Source organism: Zea mays, chromosome 5 (assembly GCF_902167145.1).
Source record: "Zea mays cultivar B73 chromosome 5, Zm-B73-REFERENCE-NAM-5.0, whole genome shotgun sequence".
In the NCBI taxonomy this organism is placed as follows: domain Eukaryota; kingdom Viridiplantae; phylum Streptophyta; class Magnoliopsida; order Poales; family Poaceae; genus Zea; species Zea mays.
In genome coordinates this window covers 35,992,930-36,015,403 of record NC_050100.1, presented here as the reverse complement: position 1 = coordinate 36,015,403, position 22,474 = coordinate 35,992,930, and the positions used below count along the sequence as shown (strand labels likewise).

The following is a 22,474-nucleotide window of genomic DNA, read 5'->3' as shown; positions in this document are numbered from 1 at the left end:
AAAGATGCACAATCTCTGCAGAGTGTAAAACTGGTATATCAGTCATGCTCACGGTCATGAGCGGCTCGGACACTCACATAATTAACTTATGGAATTAAACTCAATTTATCATGTGCATTGCATTGTGGGTGTTGTTATTAATCTTGATCTCTTACTTAATTGGGTTGGTATCTACTTATACCTAGTAACTGCTAATAAAACTTTGACCAACTCTAAAAGCAATGCTCAGCTTTAACCATCTCCTTTGGTAAGCCTTACACTTCACATGAGCTCCCAACTTTGGTGAGTTCATGCATATTATTTCCTACAACTTGTTGAGCGATGAACGTATGTGAGCTCACACTTGCTGTACTTACATCCCCCAGGTCAAGAACAGGTGCTACTGGATGAGGCGCATGAAGAATGTTGTGATAAGATCGTGAGAGGTCTAGGCCGTCGTCTTCCAGTCAACTTTGGTTGCTGGATCATTATCTTCGTATGATGTAATTATTTAACTATCTTGTACAGAGCTCCGTTATATATTAAAGATGTGACATTCGTTTCTGTACCATGGGTCATCATATGTGTGAAACTTGATCCTATCAACACTTGATGATTATTTCGCGTACGGGTTTTAGACCCCTAAAATCCGGGTGTGACATGCGGATAGAGAAAGTGAGGTATTTGGCCAATAGGAAGGACATGGTGCCAACTGCCAAAACCTAAAGGGGGGCATGTCTGCTGTTCCGGCTCGACGAGCTAGCTCATCATAAAGCCAGGATGTTTGGTTAAAGATTCGGCCCAGTCCTCTTCCATGTCCAAAGGAAAAGAGTACTCGCAGTCGCAGACGGACCGAACGCACACTGTCTACCCAGGCCAGGCCAAGCGGGGATAGGGAGCCCAACTCTACCGGGGATAGTACGCGTATTCCATTATAAGGGCAATGGGTACCCGCTACCCGAAACCCGGTGGGTTTTTGCTCTATTAGGGTTTGGGTCAATTTCTCTACCCATGTGTTTGTTAATGGGTTCAAATGGAAACCCAACGGGTACGTGGGCATGGGTTTGTTCTTCCACTACCCATACCCGCAAACCCATGGGTTTTTAAAACCCGCCTTAAAATCAACATTTCTTATAAATATGTCTCATAATATTATTAATTGAATATGTTCTAATTGAAATAAACTTCATGTAACAAATTTTAGGCTAAAATTAGTTATCACTTGTTCCTTTTATGCTAGCTTATTAATGTATTGATTGTTATTTACATGATGAATTATTTTTTATGTTGATGTTAGTGGGTATGGAAAACCCGTTGGGTACCCGAAACCCGCATGGGTATGGGTTTGGGCAAAATTTTATACCCGTCATGGGTATGGGTTTTTTAACGAGCGTATTTTTTCTTCGTGGGTATGGGTTTGGGCAAGTAATACCCAGCGGGTTTTTACCTATTGCCATCTCTAATTATAACGTGGATGATGTTGCAGGCGAGAACGATTTGACCGACCGTTTTTTAAATCCATTGCTTGCTGGCGGGGATAGGAAGCCCAACTCCACCGGCCAACAGGCTTGCAAGCAAGCACAGCACAAGGACGTGACGTGTGCCTTCCTTTTTTACGCCCCGGAAACCGACCGTCGGCCGTCTCCAAACGAATTCCTATTCCAATTCCACCTCCCCGTCCAACTGAAACCCCCATCGCCACGCCACCACACACCTGACACCTCCGCCGCGCCCGCGCCGTCTACCATTCCGGCGTCCAGCACCTCCCTAGTCGGCTAGTCCCTCCCCGCCGCCGCTACCGTCACGCCTCCTCCCTTGCCCCCACCACGCAAGTCCCAACCATCTCCTCCGTCCTATATATCTGCCACCTCGCCCCAGGCACACACCTGACACCACAAACTACCTGCCGACAAGATGGCCTCCGCCTCCCCGTCCGCGTCTGCGTCGTCCGAGCCTGCTGCGGCGCCCGAGGTTGATGCTCCAGCTGCCGCCCTGCCGGCCGAGGGCCCCACGGAGATCGCCTTCTTCGACGTCGAGACCTCGGTGCCGCAGCGCGCGGGCCAGGGCTACGCGCTGCTCGAGTTCGGCGCCATCCTCGTCTGCCCGCGCAGGCTCGTCGAGGTCGCCTCCTACGCCACGCTCGTCCGCCCCGCCGACCCGGCCTCTGCCGTCTCGGCGGCCTCCGTGCGCTGCAACGGCATCACACGGGACGCCGTGTCCGCGGCGCCGCCCTTCCGCGACGTCGCCGATGCCGTCTACGACCTCCTCAACGGTGAGCCTCTCTCTTTCCTTTCCCACGCCGCGACTCGCTCCCCTGTTCCGTTCCATCGTAATCGAATCAATAGTTGGGGTTACGAACCGCATAGGGACACGACTGTGCAAGCAAGTTGTTCACACGTTATAAGTTGTGTATTGCGTTTTCATTTTGCAGTTATAAACTAGGTGTCCATCGGACCATTGTGCTTGCTACTATTTGGTCATAGAGTCAATTAGTCATTTCACATATGTCATTAGTTTGAAAAGGAGCCATTTGGAGGGTAGGCTACCTGATAGCATTATCTTGTTATGTACGGAGTACGGACCGGCCTTGTCTTTTCATGAAGAAAGAAGCCGCACTGACATAACTCCTCTCAACTCCTGACAGGGCGGGTCTGGGCAGGGCACAACATTGTGAGGTTTGATTCTGCAAGAATAAGGGAGGCGTTCACTGAGATTGGTCGCTCACCTCCTCAGCCCAAGGGGATGATTGACACCTTGCCTCTGCTTACCCAACGCTTTGGGAGGAGGGCAGGGGACATGAAGGTATACAACTATGTGTTGACCTAGAGCTAGCCTGTAATTTAGAGAAGCCTGTTTTAGATAGAGTTGAGTAATAATGATAGTTCGATTTGTATCGTGGTTAAAACTAACAGCAATATCTAGTGGAATTTGTCTGTTCCTTCTAACATTGAAAGGGATGTCTCGTTGTCTCATGGGCTGTCCTTGCCTGTTTTACATGCAGATGGCAAGCTTGGCAAATTACTTTGGACTAGGGAAGCAAAGACACAGGTTGGTATCGTGCCAATCCTAGTGATTTCAGTTCATCTCAATTTTAATCACTTCTTCTCAAGATCCAACTTTCCATTTACACCTTTTCCCATTTTTTAATATCAAACAGGTATTCACCCTTTGAACCACTTCAGTTTGTTGAGATTGGCTTGTAATCCTTTTAGCTTGTATTTGGTTATATATTTTAGTTGGCACACATTGCGTAACACAAGATGTACCAACTAAAAGTGTAGACAGGAGGAAATTGATTGGAGAATGTTGTCCTTCACAATTTTAACTAAAGATCCATCTGTTCCAGGATGACCAAAGCCATCCCTTTAGGTTTGGGGATTCCCTCATCTGGATGGATTATTATCCCATAATATGATACAACCTTTGATGGTTTCTTTCCTTTAGATAGATGCCATAATTATGTGGAGCATCAACGAAACTCTGCTACCTGTTGGATCAGCTAAGGCTAATTATTAGCTGGACTAAAAATCAGCCATGTAACATCCTAACTATTAGCCCATGGCCCCATGCATGTTTGGATCCCAGGCTAAAAGGTGCCTTTATCTATAGCAATGAACTATTAACCCTTGTTAGATAGTTGTACTTGGCTAATGACCTAACAACTAGCCAAGGGTTTGGCTAAAATTTAGCACACCTACAACTACAAGCCCTTTTGTTTGGATTGACTAGAGCTATTTCTTAGCTGCTAGTTTTTGCCATGGGATCAAACAGGTCCGACATGCATGGTTTTTGAGGTGTCGCCTAGGCGTTGAGGCATACCACAGGCGCGACAGGACGCCACAGGGTTTTAGTTACGCCATATCGCCTAGGCGTCCAGGCGTACCCCCAGCGCGCGCCACAGGAAGCCGCAACACCTCAAAAACCATGCCAACATGTCAATCTCACCAGAACAATTGCCTAGCTGACATGAATGTCTTCCAATAAAAGTATTATTCAATAAACTCCAATTTCTGCAAAAACAAATCCAAAGATGTTGATAGTTGCAGCTTACATGTTGAGGTTTCCCTTGCTTGTTTTATTTTATTTTGGCCTGCACAAAGCTGGACTCGATGATCTCCCACTAATTTTGTTGGCAATTTATTTACAGGAGTCTTGATGATGTTAGAATGAACCTTGAAGTTCTCAAATACTGTGCTACAGTTCTGTTCCTGGTATGTTTTTGTTAACATATTTTCCCATGCCTGACTAATTTCATCAACTAAGCAGTCCCAGCCACATAAATCTGTGTTTTTTTTTTGCATTAAAGCACTGATGATACTTTCTCGCTTACTGGCTTCCCATGTATTGGGGCATCTGAAGTGGGAAAGCTCAGTTCCTCAATCGATTACTTAAGTTTAGCTATTGGAATGTAGTCATATGTTAATGATTTTTATTATTGATACGATACATGCTGTGGCTCAGTTATGGTTGTTGCAGTTGTCAGTTTTCCGCAAAAGAATTTACATAACTGATACCATAATTCACATTCCATCGCACCTTGAATTATTGTAGAAACAGTATGCCTTACAATGAGTGAGCCATAATGCTGCTGTGGTAATAATTTGAAACTCCTGCTTCATATGGAAATTTGTACATCAGTTCTGATTCTTGCAGTTGTCAGTTTTCCAGAAGTAATCTGAGTTCAACTAGAAATTTACCAACTCATGTTCAATTTTGCAACTTGAATTACTGCAGAAATAATACCCCCTACAAAGAAATGGAATCAGCATGTTGCTGCGGTATATTTGTAGAGTTAATTGTTTGTTAACTGTTGAAGTTAATATACTAGCTGAACCCCAAAGTTGTTCTGACAGGAGGCAAGTCTTCCAGAGGTGCTTACTGTTGAGAATCTGGTTGAACGTGCAATGACAAGGAGCCGAGCTAATGGAACTGCATCCCCTGATTTGCCAAAACCTGAAGCGAACTCTCCACCGGATTCCTCAAAAAGGCAACGGACAGTCTCTCCAGTTGACTGTGTGATGCCTGCGGAAGGTAATCAAGGAACAAGTGATCCTTCTACCAACAGGGAATCTGTTGAGTTGGTATCCCACATTGAAGAAATGAAGCTAAATACCACCACACATGTGGATGCAAGTTCTAGTGGTTATCCTGGATTTCTTGAGCCAGACGATGTTTCCATTGAGTGTATTAAAATTTCAGTTGCTCCATTACACCAATTTGGCAGAAGGTCATCTATCCAGCACAGAGATTGTCCACTGCAGCTTTGTTGTGCAGGCTTGAAAGTACAGTTTGGTGTCAGCACGAAGTTTCTAGATAATGCAGGGCGGCCAAAGATGAGCATAGTGGTTGAGATCCCTGAGAACCTCTGTAAAGTTTTGGAATTCTGCGATGTTCTTGCTAGAAAGCTGTCCCAGGAATCTGGTAGCAGTTCTGAATGGAGACCCCTGATTAAGAAGTATGGATACATTAATCGTCCAACTATCCGTCTGAAGTGAGTTCTACTCTTTTTCTTTTTGAAAAATATTCTTTTCTTCCATTTTCTACCTTGGTGTGGTCATGATGTTTTCCTGAGTTCTAAGGATGCCCTTTCCTTGCAGCATCCCTCCTATTTCCAACAGCGATGCGGTGGCCTTCTCAACTGATATATGCCAGAGAGAGCCTAGTGGTAACATTCAGAAGCTTGCTTTCGGCAATGTGGGCGCCACGGAATTGGACTCTCTGTTCGTTAAAGGGAGCAAGGTGGACGCATTTTTTTCACTGGAGTTATACGATTACCAGCAAAATGCTGGCATTCGGCTGGTTGCAAAGAGGCTGGTTATACACTCGAATTAGCACCAGGCTCATTTATTAAAATACTAGTACTAGAAACTAACCCTTGCACTGATTCAGGGGCCTTTAGACCACCATATGTATTTAACCAATTGTAGTTTGTAGATTATGCCGAGTGCGTAAGATCTCGCCACAAGGAGGTATTGAGCTGTTGATGGTAAATTAAAATTGAAATGTTGCAAAATGTTTTAACAATCTGTGCTATTTATTTGTGAATAGAATGCACATTTGTTGCTACTACAGTCTACAGATTGTGTTTTCACTTGGAACTTCCATTGCTGGTGTCGTGAGAACCGGCGGTGATGATTTGTACCTTCGGTTCGAAGGCACGCGCGGAGAAGTGGAGCGACAAACTGGCGGCGAAAAGAGGCCAAATTGGTGGTGAAATCATTTAACGCTGCCGGTTTGTCACCTTGTGCCGTTGTGCGCCACGCAAATACCAGCCGGCAGCACGAGGTTCAGAAGGACACAATGTCTGTTAGAACAATGCTATAATATAGCGCTGCGGACCGTAAGAATCGTTGCTGGAAGAAAAGCCTACAGGATATAGAACAACTAGTTTTCGTACTCCCTCCTTTTTTTAATATATATGACGTTTTCTATTTTAAAAATAAATTATTGAACATCAAATATTTAGAAAATAGAGGTTAATTTAGCCGACTGTTAACCGTAAAAATCGTTGTTGGAAGGAACACTGATGTCTAAGAGGAGAGATAAATTAGAACAACTTTTTTTTACTAATTTAGACCTTTAATATTTATTAAACAAAATATATATGGGTAATTAAGTAAGCTAGTGCAACTAAGATTTTATCTTAAGTGTTGTTATCTCTACCATAATAAGGAGTTTAAAATTTATGTTCAATCCTGCCTGATAGATTTGTATGATCTTCTAGTGTCTCACTTAGTAATCTAATTACTAATTAATAACAAAGAACTAGTCTAATTCAAGCAGTAAGCACATAATTAGAAGGGAAAACTTAAGCATACAATCTTGCTCTTGATTGAGGAGGTAGGAGAATTGAGGTGCGTCCCGGTTGTCCTGGTGAGATGGGATCAAGTCGCCACCACCACCTTGGTGGTTGTCGTCGTTCCCTTGCAGTGGAGGGTTAGAGCTCATCGGCGGTGGGTCGTCGTTGTTCTCCAACGCCATTGGTTAGAGCTCTTCCGGTTACGTCGAGCACCTAGGCGATGAGAGCCTCTGTCGTGTGTAGGATTAGCGTTGGCTTAACCTGCCAGCCCTAATCCTCTATTTATTGTGACGCTAGGTGAATCAGGGGCTGCAACCATGGTTAGGGTGCCCCCATCAAGGGTGCAAAATTAGGGAGTCGATTAAGATTAACTCGACCCAGTTTCTGTTAAACGTATGTAGACGACATTTCAACATTCTCCCCTCTGTTCTCTACTTTTCTTGTTCTTAACTTTTCTGGGTTCTATCATTTGACAAATTTACACATCAAGCCCAAAGGGTAACGATGGTCGATTAAGTGTCGTCGCACTCATTGACTACAACATGCTCCTCTGACTCAGAATCAAATATCTTTTCTAGGTTGCAACGATAGCCCATTTGATTTAAGATCATAGGTTCTCCCTTAACCCCATGTCGACTACGTGCTATCTAAACACGTTAGGTGGAAAGCCTTTTGTGAGAGGATCTGCTAGCATCTGCCGGATTCTAATATGCTCAACTTTAATAGTGTGATCATGTATCTTCTCCTTAACAACATAATTAATGTCAATGAACTTGGCAGCACCACTTAACTTATTATAGGAGTAGAATATTGCTATTTTACTCGCTCATTATCGAAGTAAATTCTCAGTGGTTTTTCTATGCTATCAACCACTCTTAATCTAGGTATAAATTTATTCATCCACATCGTCAGCCTAATTGCCTCATATGTAGCTACAAACTTGTAACACCTTAAAAAATGGAGTCTTGAAGATGAGACAAATTCTTCTAAAAAAATTAAGTAAAGACACTCTCTAATAGGGATTTATTAAGATAGACCCTTAGTCAAAATAGCCTTTGTTAGAGGATATAATTTGAAAAAATTTGGACTAAAACATTTTCTTTAGAAATTACATTTTTGAACAGGTAATAAATATTGAAATCCTTTTTATAATTTTAGAATATATATAATTTGTTTGTTTCGTTGCTTATTGGGAGCATTTACTTAATAAATGAAAGCAATAAATATAATAAATAAATAAATATCTATTTCATGCTGCATCATCTCTTTTGTTTGTGGAAACTCAAAATTGAATTTGGTTAAAATTTGGAAAATAGAAAAAACATGAAATAGAATAAGAAAAAGGAAAAATGGGCTCACTTAAACGACCCACAACCCCTCGCCCTCGACAATTCTCCCGCTCGGCCCACAACCCCTCACCCAGCTCATGGCCCAACTACTAGCCGCGCAGCCCATGCTCGCTAACCAGGCACTGACCCGCGGGCCCCGGTGACTAGCCTCTCGGTACCCCGCGCACAAGCAAGTGTGTCACTAACGCATGGGACCCTGTTGTCAGCCTCGTCTCTATCCCGTGTTCGCGCCCCGTTCTGTTACCGGGAATCTCGCCGTCACCGTCGTGGGATCGTAGGAACCGATTGCCCTGTTGGACCTTCTCAGCCAGGATACATAAATAGCAACCTCATGCGCCCCCTTGACCAGTCGACCGTAGGGAAACTCGATAATTTGGGGCGTCGTGCGGGCTGAGCAAATTGGGAAGGGAAGCCGAGTCACCGCCGCCATCGATTACACCCATACGCCACCGACGGGGTCCGTGTGTCGTGGTCTGGAGCTTCTCCAAGCCTTCACGAAGGCGCTCGTGGATTTCCCGGGGCGTGATTGGTAGTCGAGCAGTAGCAATTGCTCGCCGGAGCGATGGTGCCACCGTGTGGCCGCTCGCATATGTGGGCAGGGCACCTCGTCGCTTCTTCCGCAGGTACGTCACCCCGCTCGGGTTCGCCAGATTCTCGTCTACATGTATCACTGCACTGATAAGGTTTTCGATCACCGGAGCGGGTTCGAGGGAACCCCGGCCATGGCGCCGCCGCGACTATCCATGCGCCTCCATCCTGGGTTGGGCGGTGTGAGTGAAGGTTCGACTGGGATCGCGTCGGACGTAGATCTCCCATCGTGTGGTTGCGATTAGATTAGAGATAGTGTTTCAAAGGATGTGATCCAGACCGTTGGATGGTAATCGGAGGGTTCGGGTTGGATTACAACGTGGATGTATTGTGGGCCGTGTGATTTAGATCCAAGGGCTCCTAAGTTCACTTTAGGTAATGTTTAATCCTGGCGCTTGAGTTAGATCGGATGGCCGAGATCGACTCGTACCCCTTCGCCGCGGTATAATTGTAAAAGAGACCCTAAAGAACTTAGGAATCAACCCGCGGTCACGCGTATTCCAGGATCCATGCAAATAGGTCTTGGGATTTACAAAATAGACCCTGAACCTATATAAAATTGTGGTCGCAGTCCTTTGGTCTTGGTTTATTCATAAGAAATAATTCAAAATGATTTTCTATATAGAAATAATTCTAGAATCTTGTTTAATCCATAAGTAATTCATTCTAACTCCTTTTTAATCCATTCTAGTTGCATTAAATTCATATTAATATTGTTCATCATCTAGTAACCTTATTTTGTTATGAAACATAGGTTAAAAATTATGCACTTAATTTACTCTATATCTAGCACTTAAAACTTCGAAAAATCATAACTCTTTAACCGTAACTCTGAATTTAGTGGTTATCGAACCTATGATCTCGTTATGATACGTAGATAATTATTATTCAACATGTTCTCATGTTTGGTGTGATGTTAATTTTGCCTATACCTTGTTTGTTTGTACTACTACGAGTAACAGCGAGGTTAAGAGTCACTTGAAGACCAAGTTAGTGAAATACCTAGGAATTTCGAGTCTAAGGCAAGTTGTGCCCTTGATCACTTTTCTCTCTACCTAATAATGTTCCTATTAATCACTGTGACATGCTCAGGTTAGTTTGATGGGATCTAATAGGTTTCCCTAGTATTGTTTATCCCGCACCTTGCATACAAATGAACGTTTGGGTAGTATTGCTATTGCTCTACCTGGTTTTGGGATTAATGTTATATTATGATAATGTTCCAATTATGTTGTTATTGTAATTACTGTTCATGACAAGATCATTGTGTTAATTGGAACATGAAGCTTAACTTGAGATAACTGTGCTACCACAAGGGTGGAATGGGACGCCCTTGGCCAAGTAATTAGGAAAGCTAGGGAGAGATTACCTTACCCGAAAGGGGCAAGCGGGGAGGCGTCGCTGCAAAGTATAGGGAGGTTCTCGGGTTGAACTATTGTGATGGCAGTTCAAACGAGGGATTCCTATGCTTCCTTCGTCCTAAAACCGTAGTGGGTATTATCGAACTAGTGAAACTTTGGAAAGGCATCATAGTGCTACCCTGCCTCGCTTCCTCAGTAGAGGTGTATGGGGTCTGATCAACCCCATGACAAATGGGTAACACAACTTGTGGGTAAATATGCGCAACCTCTTTAGAGTGTAAAACTGGTATATCAACCGTGCTCACGGTCAAGAGCGACTCAAGACTCTCGCACGATTAATTTATGGAACTAAACTAATTAATTTGTCATATGCATTGCATCGTGGGTGTTATTATTAATTGTGATCTCTTATTATTTGGGTTGGTATCTACTTATACTTAGTAACTGCTAATAAAATTTTGACAACTTTAAAAGCGATGCTCAGCTTTAACCATCCTCTTTAGTAAGCCTTACACTTCACATGAGCCCCAATGCAAGTGAGCTCATGCACATTATTCCCCACAACTTGTTGAGCTATGAACGTATATGAGCTCACTCTTGTTGTACTCACATCCCCCAGGTCAAGAACAAGTACAACATGATGAGAAGCATGAAGGATGTCACGATGGATTTGTGAGAGGTCTAGGTCGTCATCTCCCAGTCAACTTTGGTTGCTGGATCGTTGTCTTCGTATGATGTAATTATTTATCTATTTTGTACAGAACTTCGTTATATATTAATAATGTGACATTCGTTTCTGTACCATAAGTCATCATATGTGTGAGACTTGATCCTAGCACACATGTGAGTCGCGCCTAGGTTTGCCCCCCTAAATCCGGGTGTGACAAAACTCAGTTTGCGTTGTCGATGATGTAACTATTGTTTGTTTGCAACTCTTCCACGAAATAGATCCCCCAGTAAGAGTGAAGTCAATGAATCTTTACAACTTGTCCAGCCAGCATCTTAATAGCCAACTATCTCTAGAGAACTAGATCTTCTATATGTTAGCATGAGACCTTTAGTACTTGTAGGTACCTTAGAGCCTTCTTAACTACTCTCTAGTGCTCTACTCCTAGATTTATCTAAAATCTACCAAGCATCCTAGTGGTAAATGCTAAGTCAGGGCGAATACATATTTGAGCATACATGATGCTTCTGATAGCAGAAGCATATGGTATTGACTTCATCTGATTCTGGGGGCACTGCTAATCCCCACTCCTCACCCTTAATTATTGGCACATGTGAAGGCTTGCGCTGGTGCATACCATACCTCTTTAGTATGTTTTCTATGTATGTCGTCTATGAGAGTCCTAATACTCCCTTCTTTCTATCTCTATGAGTTTCTATTCCAAGAACATAGGAGGCTTCTCCCATGTATTTCATATCAAAGTTCGAGGATAAAAACTTCTTTGTTTCTGCTAGTAGATTCTTACCACCACTAACCAAGAGTATGTCATCGACATACAAAACAAGGAAGATGTATTTTACATTCTTAAACATTGCATAAATGCAAGTGTCTTCCTTGTTTTCCTTGAAACTAATATTTCTTATAGTCTCACCAAACTTAAGATACCATTGTATGGAAGTGTGCTTCAATCCATAAATGGACTTCCTTAAGTGACATCCCATATGTTCTTTTTCTTGTACAACAAAACCCTTTGGTGTGTCGTAAATACATTTTCTACTAGTTTTCGATTCAAAAAGGTTGTCTTTACATCCATTTGATGGAGTTCCAAATCATAATGAGCCAATAGAGCCATGACTATTCTTAAGAATCTTTTGTTGAGACAAGCGAGAAGGTTTTATTGTAATCAATGACTTTTGAAAGGCAAATAGGGTCGAACCTTTTCCTAAATAATTTTGGTGGTTGAAATGCCCAACACAAATAATTAGACTAACTAGTTTGCTCTAGATCATACATTCTACAGGTGCCAAAGGTTCAACACAAACCAATAAAAAGAACAAGTTAGGCTTCAAAAGAAAGGAGCAAAAAGGAAACCGAAGTGTTCCCTGGTCTGGCGCACCGGACAGTGTCCGTTGCACCAGGGTGAATCAACTCCAACTCCGCAGCTTCGGGTTTCCAAGGCACTGCTCCGCTATAATTCACCGGACTGTCCGGTGTGCCACCGAACTGTCCGATGCACCAGCGGAGCAACGACTATCTACGCGCAACGGTCATCTCTGACGTATGAACAGTGCAGCACAGTACCACGACAGAAGTCAGAGCATCAGGTCAGAGGGGCACCGGATTGTCCGGTGCCACATGAGGACAAAGCCTCCAACGGTCGACCAGCTCCAAGCCCTAACGACAAGATGACGTGGCGGTGCACCAGACACTGTCCGGTGGCGCACCGGACTGTCCGGTGCGCCCATCGCCAGCAGCCTTCTCCAACGGCTATAATTTGGTTGGTGGCTATAAATACCACCCCAACCGGCCACTTCAAGGTGTGGGAGCCCAAACAACATTCCAAGTCATATAGTTGACATATCCAAGCCCTCCCAACCACCTCTATTCATTGATCCATCCTATACACAAGATTTAGACCACTACAAACCACACAAGTGCCACAAAAGAGAGAGCAAGCAAAAGAAAGCCTCTTGTGAGAGTTTAGCTCTAGTGCCTTGTGAGATTCATTGATAGAAAGTGTGTGCTACATCTTGCATTCATTTGTGCGTGGAGTTTTGACTCCCATTGAACTTCCTCCAAAGTTTTGGAGGCTTGTAAAGCTAGCAAGAGACACCTAAGTTGTGGTGATCCTTGCGGGGTCTTAAGTGATCCTTGAGAAGAAGAAGAGCTCGCCGATCTTGGGGATCGGTTGAGAGAGGGAAAGGGTTGAAAGAGACCCGTCCTTAGTGGACTCCTCAACGGGGACTAGGCCTTCGAGGGCCGAACCTCGGTAAAACAAATCACCCGTGTCCCTTGTGTTTATTGCTTGTGATTTGTTTGTTCTCTCCCTCTCTAAGTTCTCTTGCGCTACTCTTTGTTAATATCTTTTTGTGTTGCTTCAAGTTAAAACCACATTTAGAGAAGCAACTTCTTGCAAGAAAAGAACTTGTGTTACTCTTCTAATCTAAGCCCTCTTGCATTATTCTTCACCAACATTTCTAGTAGTATTGTTATTGATTAAATTCCGTACTCTTTGAATACAATACTCATTGCAAGCAAAGGACTTAGTTTTTATACTCCGATAATTGTGTATCTTGTTCTAACCACTAATCAAGGGATCTAGTTGGGGTGTAAAGTTATAATTTTCAGGTTTCGCCTATCCACCCACCCTCTAGGCGACTTTCAATTGGTATCAGAGATAGGCACTTCATATTGAGTCTAACAACTCAAAGTGATGGCTCAAAGAAGATCCCAAAAGAACAAGAAGACCAAGGAGAACAAGGAGGTAACTCTTGAGATATTACTTTCCGATTGTTCTAATTATGATTCATGGGCTACTAGGGTGCTAAATGCTTTTAGAACTATAGATCCGCGATTAGAACAAATCTTATACAAGAGTATTATACCTCCTAGTTATGATAAGAAAATACTTCCGAGGAAGATCAAAGATGTATACGCTTAAACTATCTAGCTTATGACATCTTAAGTAATTCTCTTAGCAATGAAGATTATCGTGCCTTCATATCGAATTATAATGAATATATTCATGATGCGCATGATATTTGGACTAGAATTAAAATCAAATTTGATGAGTCCAAACATGATAGTTCATTTTGTGCTTCTACTTCCTTTGGTATTTGTGAAACTAACTATTTGAAGGAAGAAGAAGAAAATGAATGATGGAGACCAAACGATGAATCCACCTCTCCAAAAGGTTTGTCTTCCCATTTCGATTCCCACATATGTTGTGTGGCTAATGAAAATGATAGCGGAAGCACAAATGAGGACGAGGAGGATGAACGAAGCATGCAACTCTATGCTCATCTAAGCCTAGAAGATAAGGCGGTCATGCTCAAACTTCTAAAAAGAGCGAGAGAGCAAAGCGAAGCTCGTCAAATGCTAGAAGATGTTCTCTCCATGAAAATGCTACGCTTTGACGAGTTGACTAAAGAACATGAGGAGCTAAAGTGCTCTCATGTTGATTTGGTCCAAAGGTATGAAACTATTTCAATTGAGCAAGATAACTCATTACATTGTATTGCTCAATCAGTAAATAGGAATGCCTTGCTTAAGGACCAAGTAGAAAAGCTAAAAGATGAAAATATAGCTTTTCAAGAAAAATATGATATGCTTCTATGTTCTCATAAAAATCTTATGGATGATCATATCATGTTAAATATTGCTCATGAGGTTGTGATAGAAAACTTAAAATCCCAACAACCTCACTCATGCACACGTATTCAAATTGAAACTATTTTACCATGTGCTAATATTTGTTGTCCGTCAACAAGCAAATCTTCCTTTGAGCTAGAATTTGCAGGAACAAAAGAAGATACATATCAAAAGCTCAAAGAATAAAATGAGAGGCTAAAAATGAGCTTGACACAACTAAAAGGGAAGTGCATTGCTCAACCTTCTCAAGATAACCGTGATCACATGGTGAAGAAGCTTGAGACAGGAATAACTGTGGCATGCACTAAATCCCTTAAAGAAAATGTCAAGGACTTGAGGATTGTCAAGAGGAAGAAACAAAAGAAGAAAATCAATACCTCTGCCAAAAGCCTCAACCATGCCTCCATGTGAGGTAACATCCAAGGTAATAATCAAGTCACACTTCACACTAAGAGAAGTAAGAAGTGTAGTGAATGCTTTGAAAAGGGGCACTCGATTAGGTCATGTCCCTATATTAAAAATGGCTTGATTATTAACAAGGATGATAAACTTTGTTTTAAATGCTCAAAGAAGGGACACTTAATTAAGTCTTGTCCCCATTTAAAACAAAAAGACATAGTGTTCGAAAAGAAAATATTCACTAACCATGTAGCAAACAAGAAACAAGGAAAGAAGAAATCTTCAAGACTTGAAGATCGCCTATGCTACATATGCCGAAAGAAGGGACATCAATGCAAGGATTGTCCCATTGGTAACTATCCCACTCCTAGCTTGTCAATTAATTCTCATGTAACTAGGCAACCCAAAATTGCAACTTGTGCTAGAAAGGTAATGAGTGTACCTAGTGCTAACACAAAGGACATTTGGGTTCCTAGATCTTTGTTGACTAACCTTGATGGACCCATCAAGCGATGGGCACCAAAACATGCTTGACAAAGCTTTGCAGGAGAAGGAGATGATATGAAGCTTTGGGGTGCTTGAGAAAGTCAATTCAATTTTTATTAACTCAAGCTATCAATCTTCAATGATCTATATATCCAAGATTGACCCAAAGTTGTTTTGAATTATTATGTATAAAACTCATATCATCTCGGGGGAAGATGTTGATGTTGTAGGAAATAAAGAATTATCCTGTGCAGAAAAATCAAGATCTACAACATGGAGGAAAGCCAAAGGATGGTAACTGTCGGAGAGGGAATTCTCCGGCCGGGTGGCGGAGTGCACCCGCCCTAAATCCTAAGATGAGGAAGGGGCTTAAGCGTTTTGCCTGTCCTGCTAAGCGAACATCAAGCACATGAACACGCAAGAGTTTTAGAGTGGTTCGGGCCGCCGGGGCGTAATACCCTACTCAACTGTGTGTTGGATTGCTGTGGAAGCTTGAGAGTCTGAATGAACTTGGGAGTCTAAGTTGGCCCTAAAGATTGAGCTTGTGTTGTAACGTCGCATGCCTCCCCTTTTGTAGCTGAAGGGGGGCATGCACAAAGGTACTGAGCCAAACATATGGGCCCAGGGACATAACGAATATAGCACTTGGAGCTACAAATGTTTGCCACTAGAGCAATCTTCTCGCGCCCTGACATCCGAGATCTGCGTATCCTCGGCGTGCAGGGGAAGCTTCTCGTATAAGGGATGGTGAGCACAGTGGACCACATGGCACGGGCGTACTGTTTGTCAACAGACTGGACAGGCGCGCCGTCTGCAGGATGACCCTGACGCCGTCTGCCAGCGGAGTGGACGGGACGCATTAAATGCTGAGAGGGCACATCGTCTGTCAGCATGGTGGCAGGCGGCACGTCCTCTCCGCAATAAATGCAGAGACTGCGTGGCTTTAGAGGCCTTACGTCAGGCTCCGCCCTTTGGCTTATGTCACGGGCCACAAGCCACACGGCAGCAGCGGGTCTCCGCTTGAGCGGGGAGCGCAGGGCAAGGCCTGGACACATGCCAGCACCGGACCCTTACTCATGTTGGGGTTCCCCCGTCACGGGACCTTGCTAAGGTCCGGACCTTACTCGGAGGGACCTGGGGCCCATCCGAGGGAGCTGGCATGCCTTCTTGGGTGTCCCGGGCCGTAATCGAGGGTCTGGGTTGTGTGTACAGGGGTCCGGTGTCCCTCCGTGGAGGTCCGGACCCAATGATACATCCCGGGGTGTACCATCTTTCCTTGCCACATGGTGCCCCTAGACCTGTCCACGTGGTGAGGTCGGGTGTCGTTCTCCGTGCGGCCAGGAGACGTCGCACGTGTACAGTATCTTTATACTGTAGTAGGGGGTACCCCTGATTCAGGGTACCGACAATGGCCCCCGGGCCCGCCTCAGGGGAGGATACGAGCCTGCAGGTGGGGCGAGAGTCTGATTGGTGATTGGCCTGCTGCTCCTGCGCGCCTGTTGATGCAATTACTGCCGGCCCGCCTATGGTCACGCCGACTGTCACGCCTGTTCCCGCGGTTGACTGGCCTGTGACCTTCGTACTTAATGTTACTGTTGGGCCATGCGGGATGCCTCGAGTCACTGTATTGGTTCTGAAAACTTATCTTTTCAGTCTTCTGTGACGGCCCCGAGGAGACGTGGTATTGGCGTGAGCGGCGGTGCGACTTTTCCGCACCCAGTAACCGGCGCACCGGTTGCATGACATGTGGGCCTGGGCCCCCATGTTGGACCGCCGGTTGTAGCGAAGCTGAGGGGGCGCACAACCGCGGAGCGATTGTACGCTTCCTGCGCGGTGGTTCGCCTTTTCGACCGTTGGTTTCAGCAGATGAAGGGGCGCATAACCGCGGGGCGGTTGCACGCTCCTTGCGCGGAAGTTTTCCTTCTTCGTGCTTTGGGTTAGCCTGTATGACATGTGGGGTCTGGCCCCCGTGTCATAGGGTGGGAGCCCCGGTGCGCATCGGAGGAGACTTTGCCCTCGACGCTTCGGGGCGTGAGTGGGGAAATCCGCCTTTAAAAAGGGGTCCATCCTCCAGGCAGTAGCCATGCCTCGCTCCTCTTGCATTCATCGCGCCCTTCCGCCTTCCAGGCCTCTAGATGGGGCGCGCCGGTGTTTACTGGAAGGATCCGCGTCAGGGCCACCCCCTCCGGTGGACTCTCCGCCGGGGAGCACGCGCTCTTCGCTTCCTGCGCGGCGGTGCTGCCGATCTTGTCTTCTTCTTGCTGCTGTTAGCGGAGCGCGACCTCGTGCGGGTTGGCGCTCTTCTGCCATCGCTCGGCTTCAAGGATTTTCATCATGCAGCCCAGCTGCAATCTCCCGCCAGTGGTCATATAGAAGGATGACCACCATCCTTGTGGTGGAGGGAAGCGAGCTGGGCTGCGGCCTCCCCCTGCCCTCAGCTTCAAGGATGTTCATCATCCTCGCTGGGGTGGAAGGCGAGCCGAGTTGGGGTCTTGCCTTCCGCATGGGCTGGTGACCTGCTTCTTCCTCCAGCATTCGGGGGAGAAGGACGTTCACCAACCTTGCGAAGGAGGCAAACTTCGGCTACGCGGGGCCAGTCGGCTGCAGGCGCCGTCAGCTGCCACATGCCTGGCTCCTTGGCCTAGATGGCTTTGGTGCCGCCTCCGGCGCTGCCTCCTGCTGCTTGGTCGGGGCGTGGCTATCTGTCTATCGCACGGGCGACAGTCGCGCCGTGCACAGGTCCGCCACATCCACGGCTTCTCCCTCGCCGCCGGCCGTACTGTTCCAACGCCATCCGGGGGGTCGTACAAGGCGTCATACACCGTGGGGGTGGCAGCCGCGTTCTTGGATGGTCTTGTCCTCACTCCCGTAGGAGGACGGGAGCGAGGACCTCTTCGTGCGCGCGCTAAGGCGGCCGCCGTCGCTGGTAAGCCACCGGTGCAGAGGTGGCCGCTGTCGTCGGTGCTGAGGTGGTCGCCGCCGCTGGTGAGGCTGCCCACTACAAAGGTAGTTGCCTCCGCTGGCGAGACTATCAGTGCCACCTGCCGCCGAGCCTCCGACTGTTTGGCTTTAATGGCCTCGTTGTCGCCCCCCGTAGGAGGACGGGGGCGAGGACCTCTTTGCAATGGCGCACGCATTGAGGCGGCCATCACCGTTGTTATGCCGTCTTGGGGGATTCCGCAAGGGCAGTGGCTGCAGCCTTCCAGCGCGACCTTGCTAGCGTCGGGTAGTTTATACCTGCAGAGTAGAGATGGAACTAGGACTCCGCTTGAAAGCAGATGTAATACTTTTGTCTTTTAAAAGGCATTTTGAGTACTATTTATCAAGCAGTATTAGCACTTATCTGTGTACCACTTGTCCCTATTGTGTGTGGTGTAACCGATTCCTCCTTGGTACCTGGCCCCCGGGATGTAGGCTCGATTTGTCGAGGCTGCAGACCAGCATACCTAAGAAAGAGTTGGCGATGGCCCCCAGGAGGTAGCCTCGACTAGGACCTGAGCCTGCACACAGTTTTGGCTAGGGAGCATTAGTAGTACACCCACAGGACCCGCCATCTGACACTAGTCATCCTTTGATACATGCTCGGGACCTACAGGGTTTAGTATGGGAGGCCAAGTTGTGCGTCCGGACCCCCTGTATGGTGGTTCTAGGTACTAGGACACCCGTCGCAGAGTGGTGGAGCGTGCAGGCCCACGGTACGGAACCAGGTTGAGCGGCTACATGGGCTCCGGACCACTCCAGGAGACAAGTGTACATTCTCTAGTTCCGGACCCCAGGTTGCCGGACCCACAGGACTTATAGCCCCAAATACTAGGTACCCATCACAGAGTGGTGGAGTGTGCAGGCTTTCTGGTACGGGACCAGGCTAAGCGGCCACACAGGCTCCGGACCACCCCATGGAATGGGCTTCCGTTCTCTAGAACCGCCCCCCAGGCTGTCGGGCCCTCCTACTTTCGCAAAGAGGTCCTAAACTGCAAACCTGGCTGTTCAATTCGGATGTCGTCATGTCTGATGGAAAGGGAACTATTTGGGTGGGTTAGATAAAATAATATCTGAAAAACTGCAAGGCAAGACCATGGAGCAGTAGGATAAAACTATCATAGAGGCACATCTGAGGGGGTAATTCTTTTCTTTATAACTTGTCATGCATGGGTGCATACCAACAAGCCGGACTTATGAGGGCGGACCTCACCGGGTTGGCGTACACGTATGCGTTACCTAGTTACAAAAGGGAGAAAAATTCGACCCCTCATACTTGCTCTTATGGATAGAACTTACATAGGTGCTCCAGTGCCAGGGAGAGGTACTCCTTTAGTCATAGCTAGACAATCACCCCTGGGTCAACGTATTCCCGTCACCTTGAAGGGTCCTTGAAAGGGAAATGTGCCTTTGGGCCATTTCTAAGTATTTTGGTGATTTAGTATCCAACACAAGTGCCTAAGTGTTGATCTATGCAAAGCGGTGGACAAAGTGCAAATCAAGTCAAAAGGTATGTTTCTAGACTTAGTACATTGTTTTATGGACTGATGTATTGTGTCTAAGTGCTGGAAACAGGAGAAATCAAATTGGAAAAGAGATGGCTTTGTTCAGCCAAAGTCTGCTCAGTCTGGGTGCACCGGACTGTCCGGTGGTGCACCAGACAGTGTCCGGTGCGCCAGGCAGACTCAGGCGAACTTGCTGCTCTCGGGAAGTAATTAACGGCGTACGGCTAAAATTCACCGGCCTGTCCGGTGTGCACCGGACTGTCCGGTGAGCCAACGGTCGGCCGCGCGATCCGCGCAGGACACGTGGTCGAGCCAACGGCTAGTAGGGGGCACCGGACTGTCCGGTGTGCACCGGACAGTGTCCGGTGCGCCAACGGCTCCAAGGCTGCCAACGGTCGGCTTTGCCAAATAAGGAAGGAAATCTGCACCGGACAGTGTCCGGTGGTGCACCGGACTGTCCGGTGCGCCAGGCGACAGAAGGCAAGAATTGCCTTCCCAGATTGCTCTCAACGGCTCCTAGCTGCCTTGGGGCTATAAAAGGGACCCCTAGGCGCATGGAGGAGAGCACCAAGCATCCTTTGAGCATTGTTGATCACTCATACTCCATTCTTGCGCACTTGTTCGACATTCTTAGTGATTTGAGTTCCGTTCTAGTGTGAAACTTGTGATAGTCTCTTGAGCTCAAGTCTGGGTCTTGTGTGTGCGTATTTGCTGTGATCTTTGTGTCTTGTGTGAGTTGCTCATCCCTCACTTACTCCGTGCTTCTTTGTGAACATCAAAGTGTAAGGGCGAGAGGCTCCAAGTTATGGAGATTCCTCGCGAACGGGATAAGAAAAGAAAAGCAAAACACCGTGGTATTCAAGTGGGTCTTTGGACCGCTTGAGAGGGGTTGATTGCAACCCTCGTCCGTTGGGACGCCACAACATGGAAGTAGGCAAGTGTTGTACTTGGCCGAACCATGGGATAAACCACTGTGTCCATCTGTGTTGATTCTCTTGTGGTTATTGTGATTCGCTAAGACTCTTCTCTAGCCACTTGGCATTACTGTGCTAACGCTTAACCAAGTTTTTGTGGCATTAAGTTCAAGTTTTACAGGATCACCTATTCACCCCCCCTCTAGGTGCTCTCAATTGGTATCAGAGTCGTTCTCTTCAAGTAAGGGACTAATCGCCCGAAGAGATGAATCCTAAGGGCAAGGGGATCGTGATCAATGATAAGGAGAAGGAGTCCTTCGTCAACGAGCCAAAAGATGACAAGCCTACCGACTCAGGCTCGGGCCACAAACGAAGAGATGGGAAGAAGAAGAAGACAAGGCACATCAAGGAGATCGTCTACTACGACGACAGCGATGAGTCCTCTTCTTCCCAAAAGGACAACGATGACAACGACTACGACAAAAGAAAGACGATTAATTCGAACTTTTCTTTCGATTACTCTCGTATTCCGCATAGCTCAAATGCACATTTTCTTTCCATCCCTCTTGGCAAACCTCCACACTTTGATGGGGAGGACTACGGATTTTGGAGTCACAAAATGCGTAGTCACCTGTTCTCTCTCCATCCAAGTATATGGGAGATTGTGGAGAATGGAATGAAATTTGATAGCTCGGATAGTCCTGTATTTATTAATGAACAGATTCATAAAAATGCACAAGCTACTACTGTGTTGTTAGCCTCTTTGTGCAGGGACGAGTATCATAAGGTGAGCGGCTTGGACAATGCCTAGCAGATCTGGGACACCCTCAAGATCTCTCATGAGGGGAACGACGTCACCTTGCTCACCAAGATGGAGTTAGTAGAGGGCGAGCTCGGGAGATTTGCAATGATAAGGGGCGAGGAGCCAACCCAAACATACAACCGGCTCAAGACCCTCATCAACAAAATAAGGAGCTACGGAAGCACGCGATGGATGGACCACGACGTCGTTCGCCTAATGCTAAGGTCCTTTACTGTACTTGATCCACATCTGGTGAACAATATTCGTGAAAATCCTAGGTACACTAAGATGTCGCCCGAAGAAGTTCTTGGGAAGTTCGTGAGCGGGCGAATGATGATCAAGGAGGCGAGATACGTGGACGACGCATTGAATGGTCCAATCAATGAGCCTCAACCCTTTGCTCTCAAGGCAACAAGAAGCAAGGAGGCGCTACCTAGCAAGGTGGCACAAGTTGAGGCGGCAGGGCTAAATGATGAAGAGATGGCTCTCATCATCAAGCGCTTCAAGACGGCGCTAAAGGGTCACAAGGGGCAGCCAAGCAAGACCAAGACAAAGGGGAAGCGCTCATGCTTCAAGTGTGGTAAGATTGGTCATTTTATCGCTAACTGCCCCGATAATAATAGTGACCAGGAACAGGGGAACAAGAGGGAGAAGAAGAAGGCATACAAAAAGGCTAAGGGCGAGGCACACCTTGGCAAGGAGTGGGACTCGGATTGTTCGTCATCCGACTCCGACAATGAAGGACTCGCCGCCACCGCCTTCAACAAGTCATCCCTCTTCCCCAACGAGCGCCACACATGCCTCATGGCGAAGGAGAAGAAGGTATGTACTCGAAACAATGCCACTTATGATTCTTCTAGCGATGATGAATCCAGTGATGAAGAAATAGATTACTCTAGTTTGTTCAAGGGATTGGATAGAACTAAAATAGATAAGATTAATGAATTGATTGATGCCTTGAATGAAAAGGATAGACTTTTAGAGAAACAAGAGGA

At 46.1% G+C, this 22,474-nt stretch overlaps 1 protein-coding gene across 1 annotated transcript; it reads left to right on the top strand.

Moving 5' to 3' along the window:
• Positions 1 to 1,627: 1,627 nt before the first annotated feature.
• LOC100281609 (uncharacterized) lies at positions 1,628 to 6,412 on the top strand. The gene is made up of 6 exons (NM_001154528.3): positions 1,628 to 2,251; positions 2,624 to 2,781; positions 2,981 to 3,027; positions 4,127 to 4,190; positions 4,833 to 5,470; positions 5,577 to 6,412. Exons 1-6 carry the CDS (start codon positions 1,894 to 1,896, stop codon positions 5,809 to 5,811), a joined length of 1,500 nt encoding a protein of 499 aa, NP_001148000.1. The 5' UTR covers positions 1,628 to 1,893; the 3' UTR covers positions 5,812 to 6,412.
• Positions 6,413 to 22,474: the final 16,062 nt, after the last annotated feature.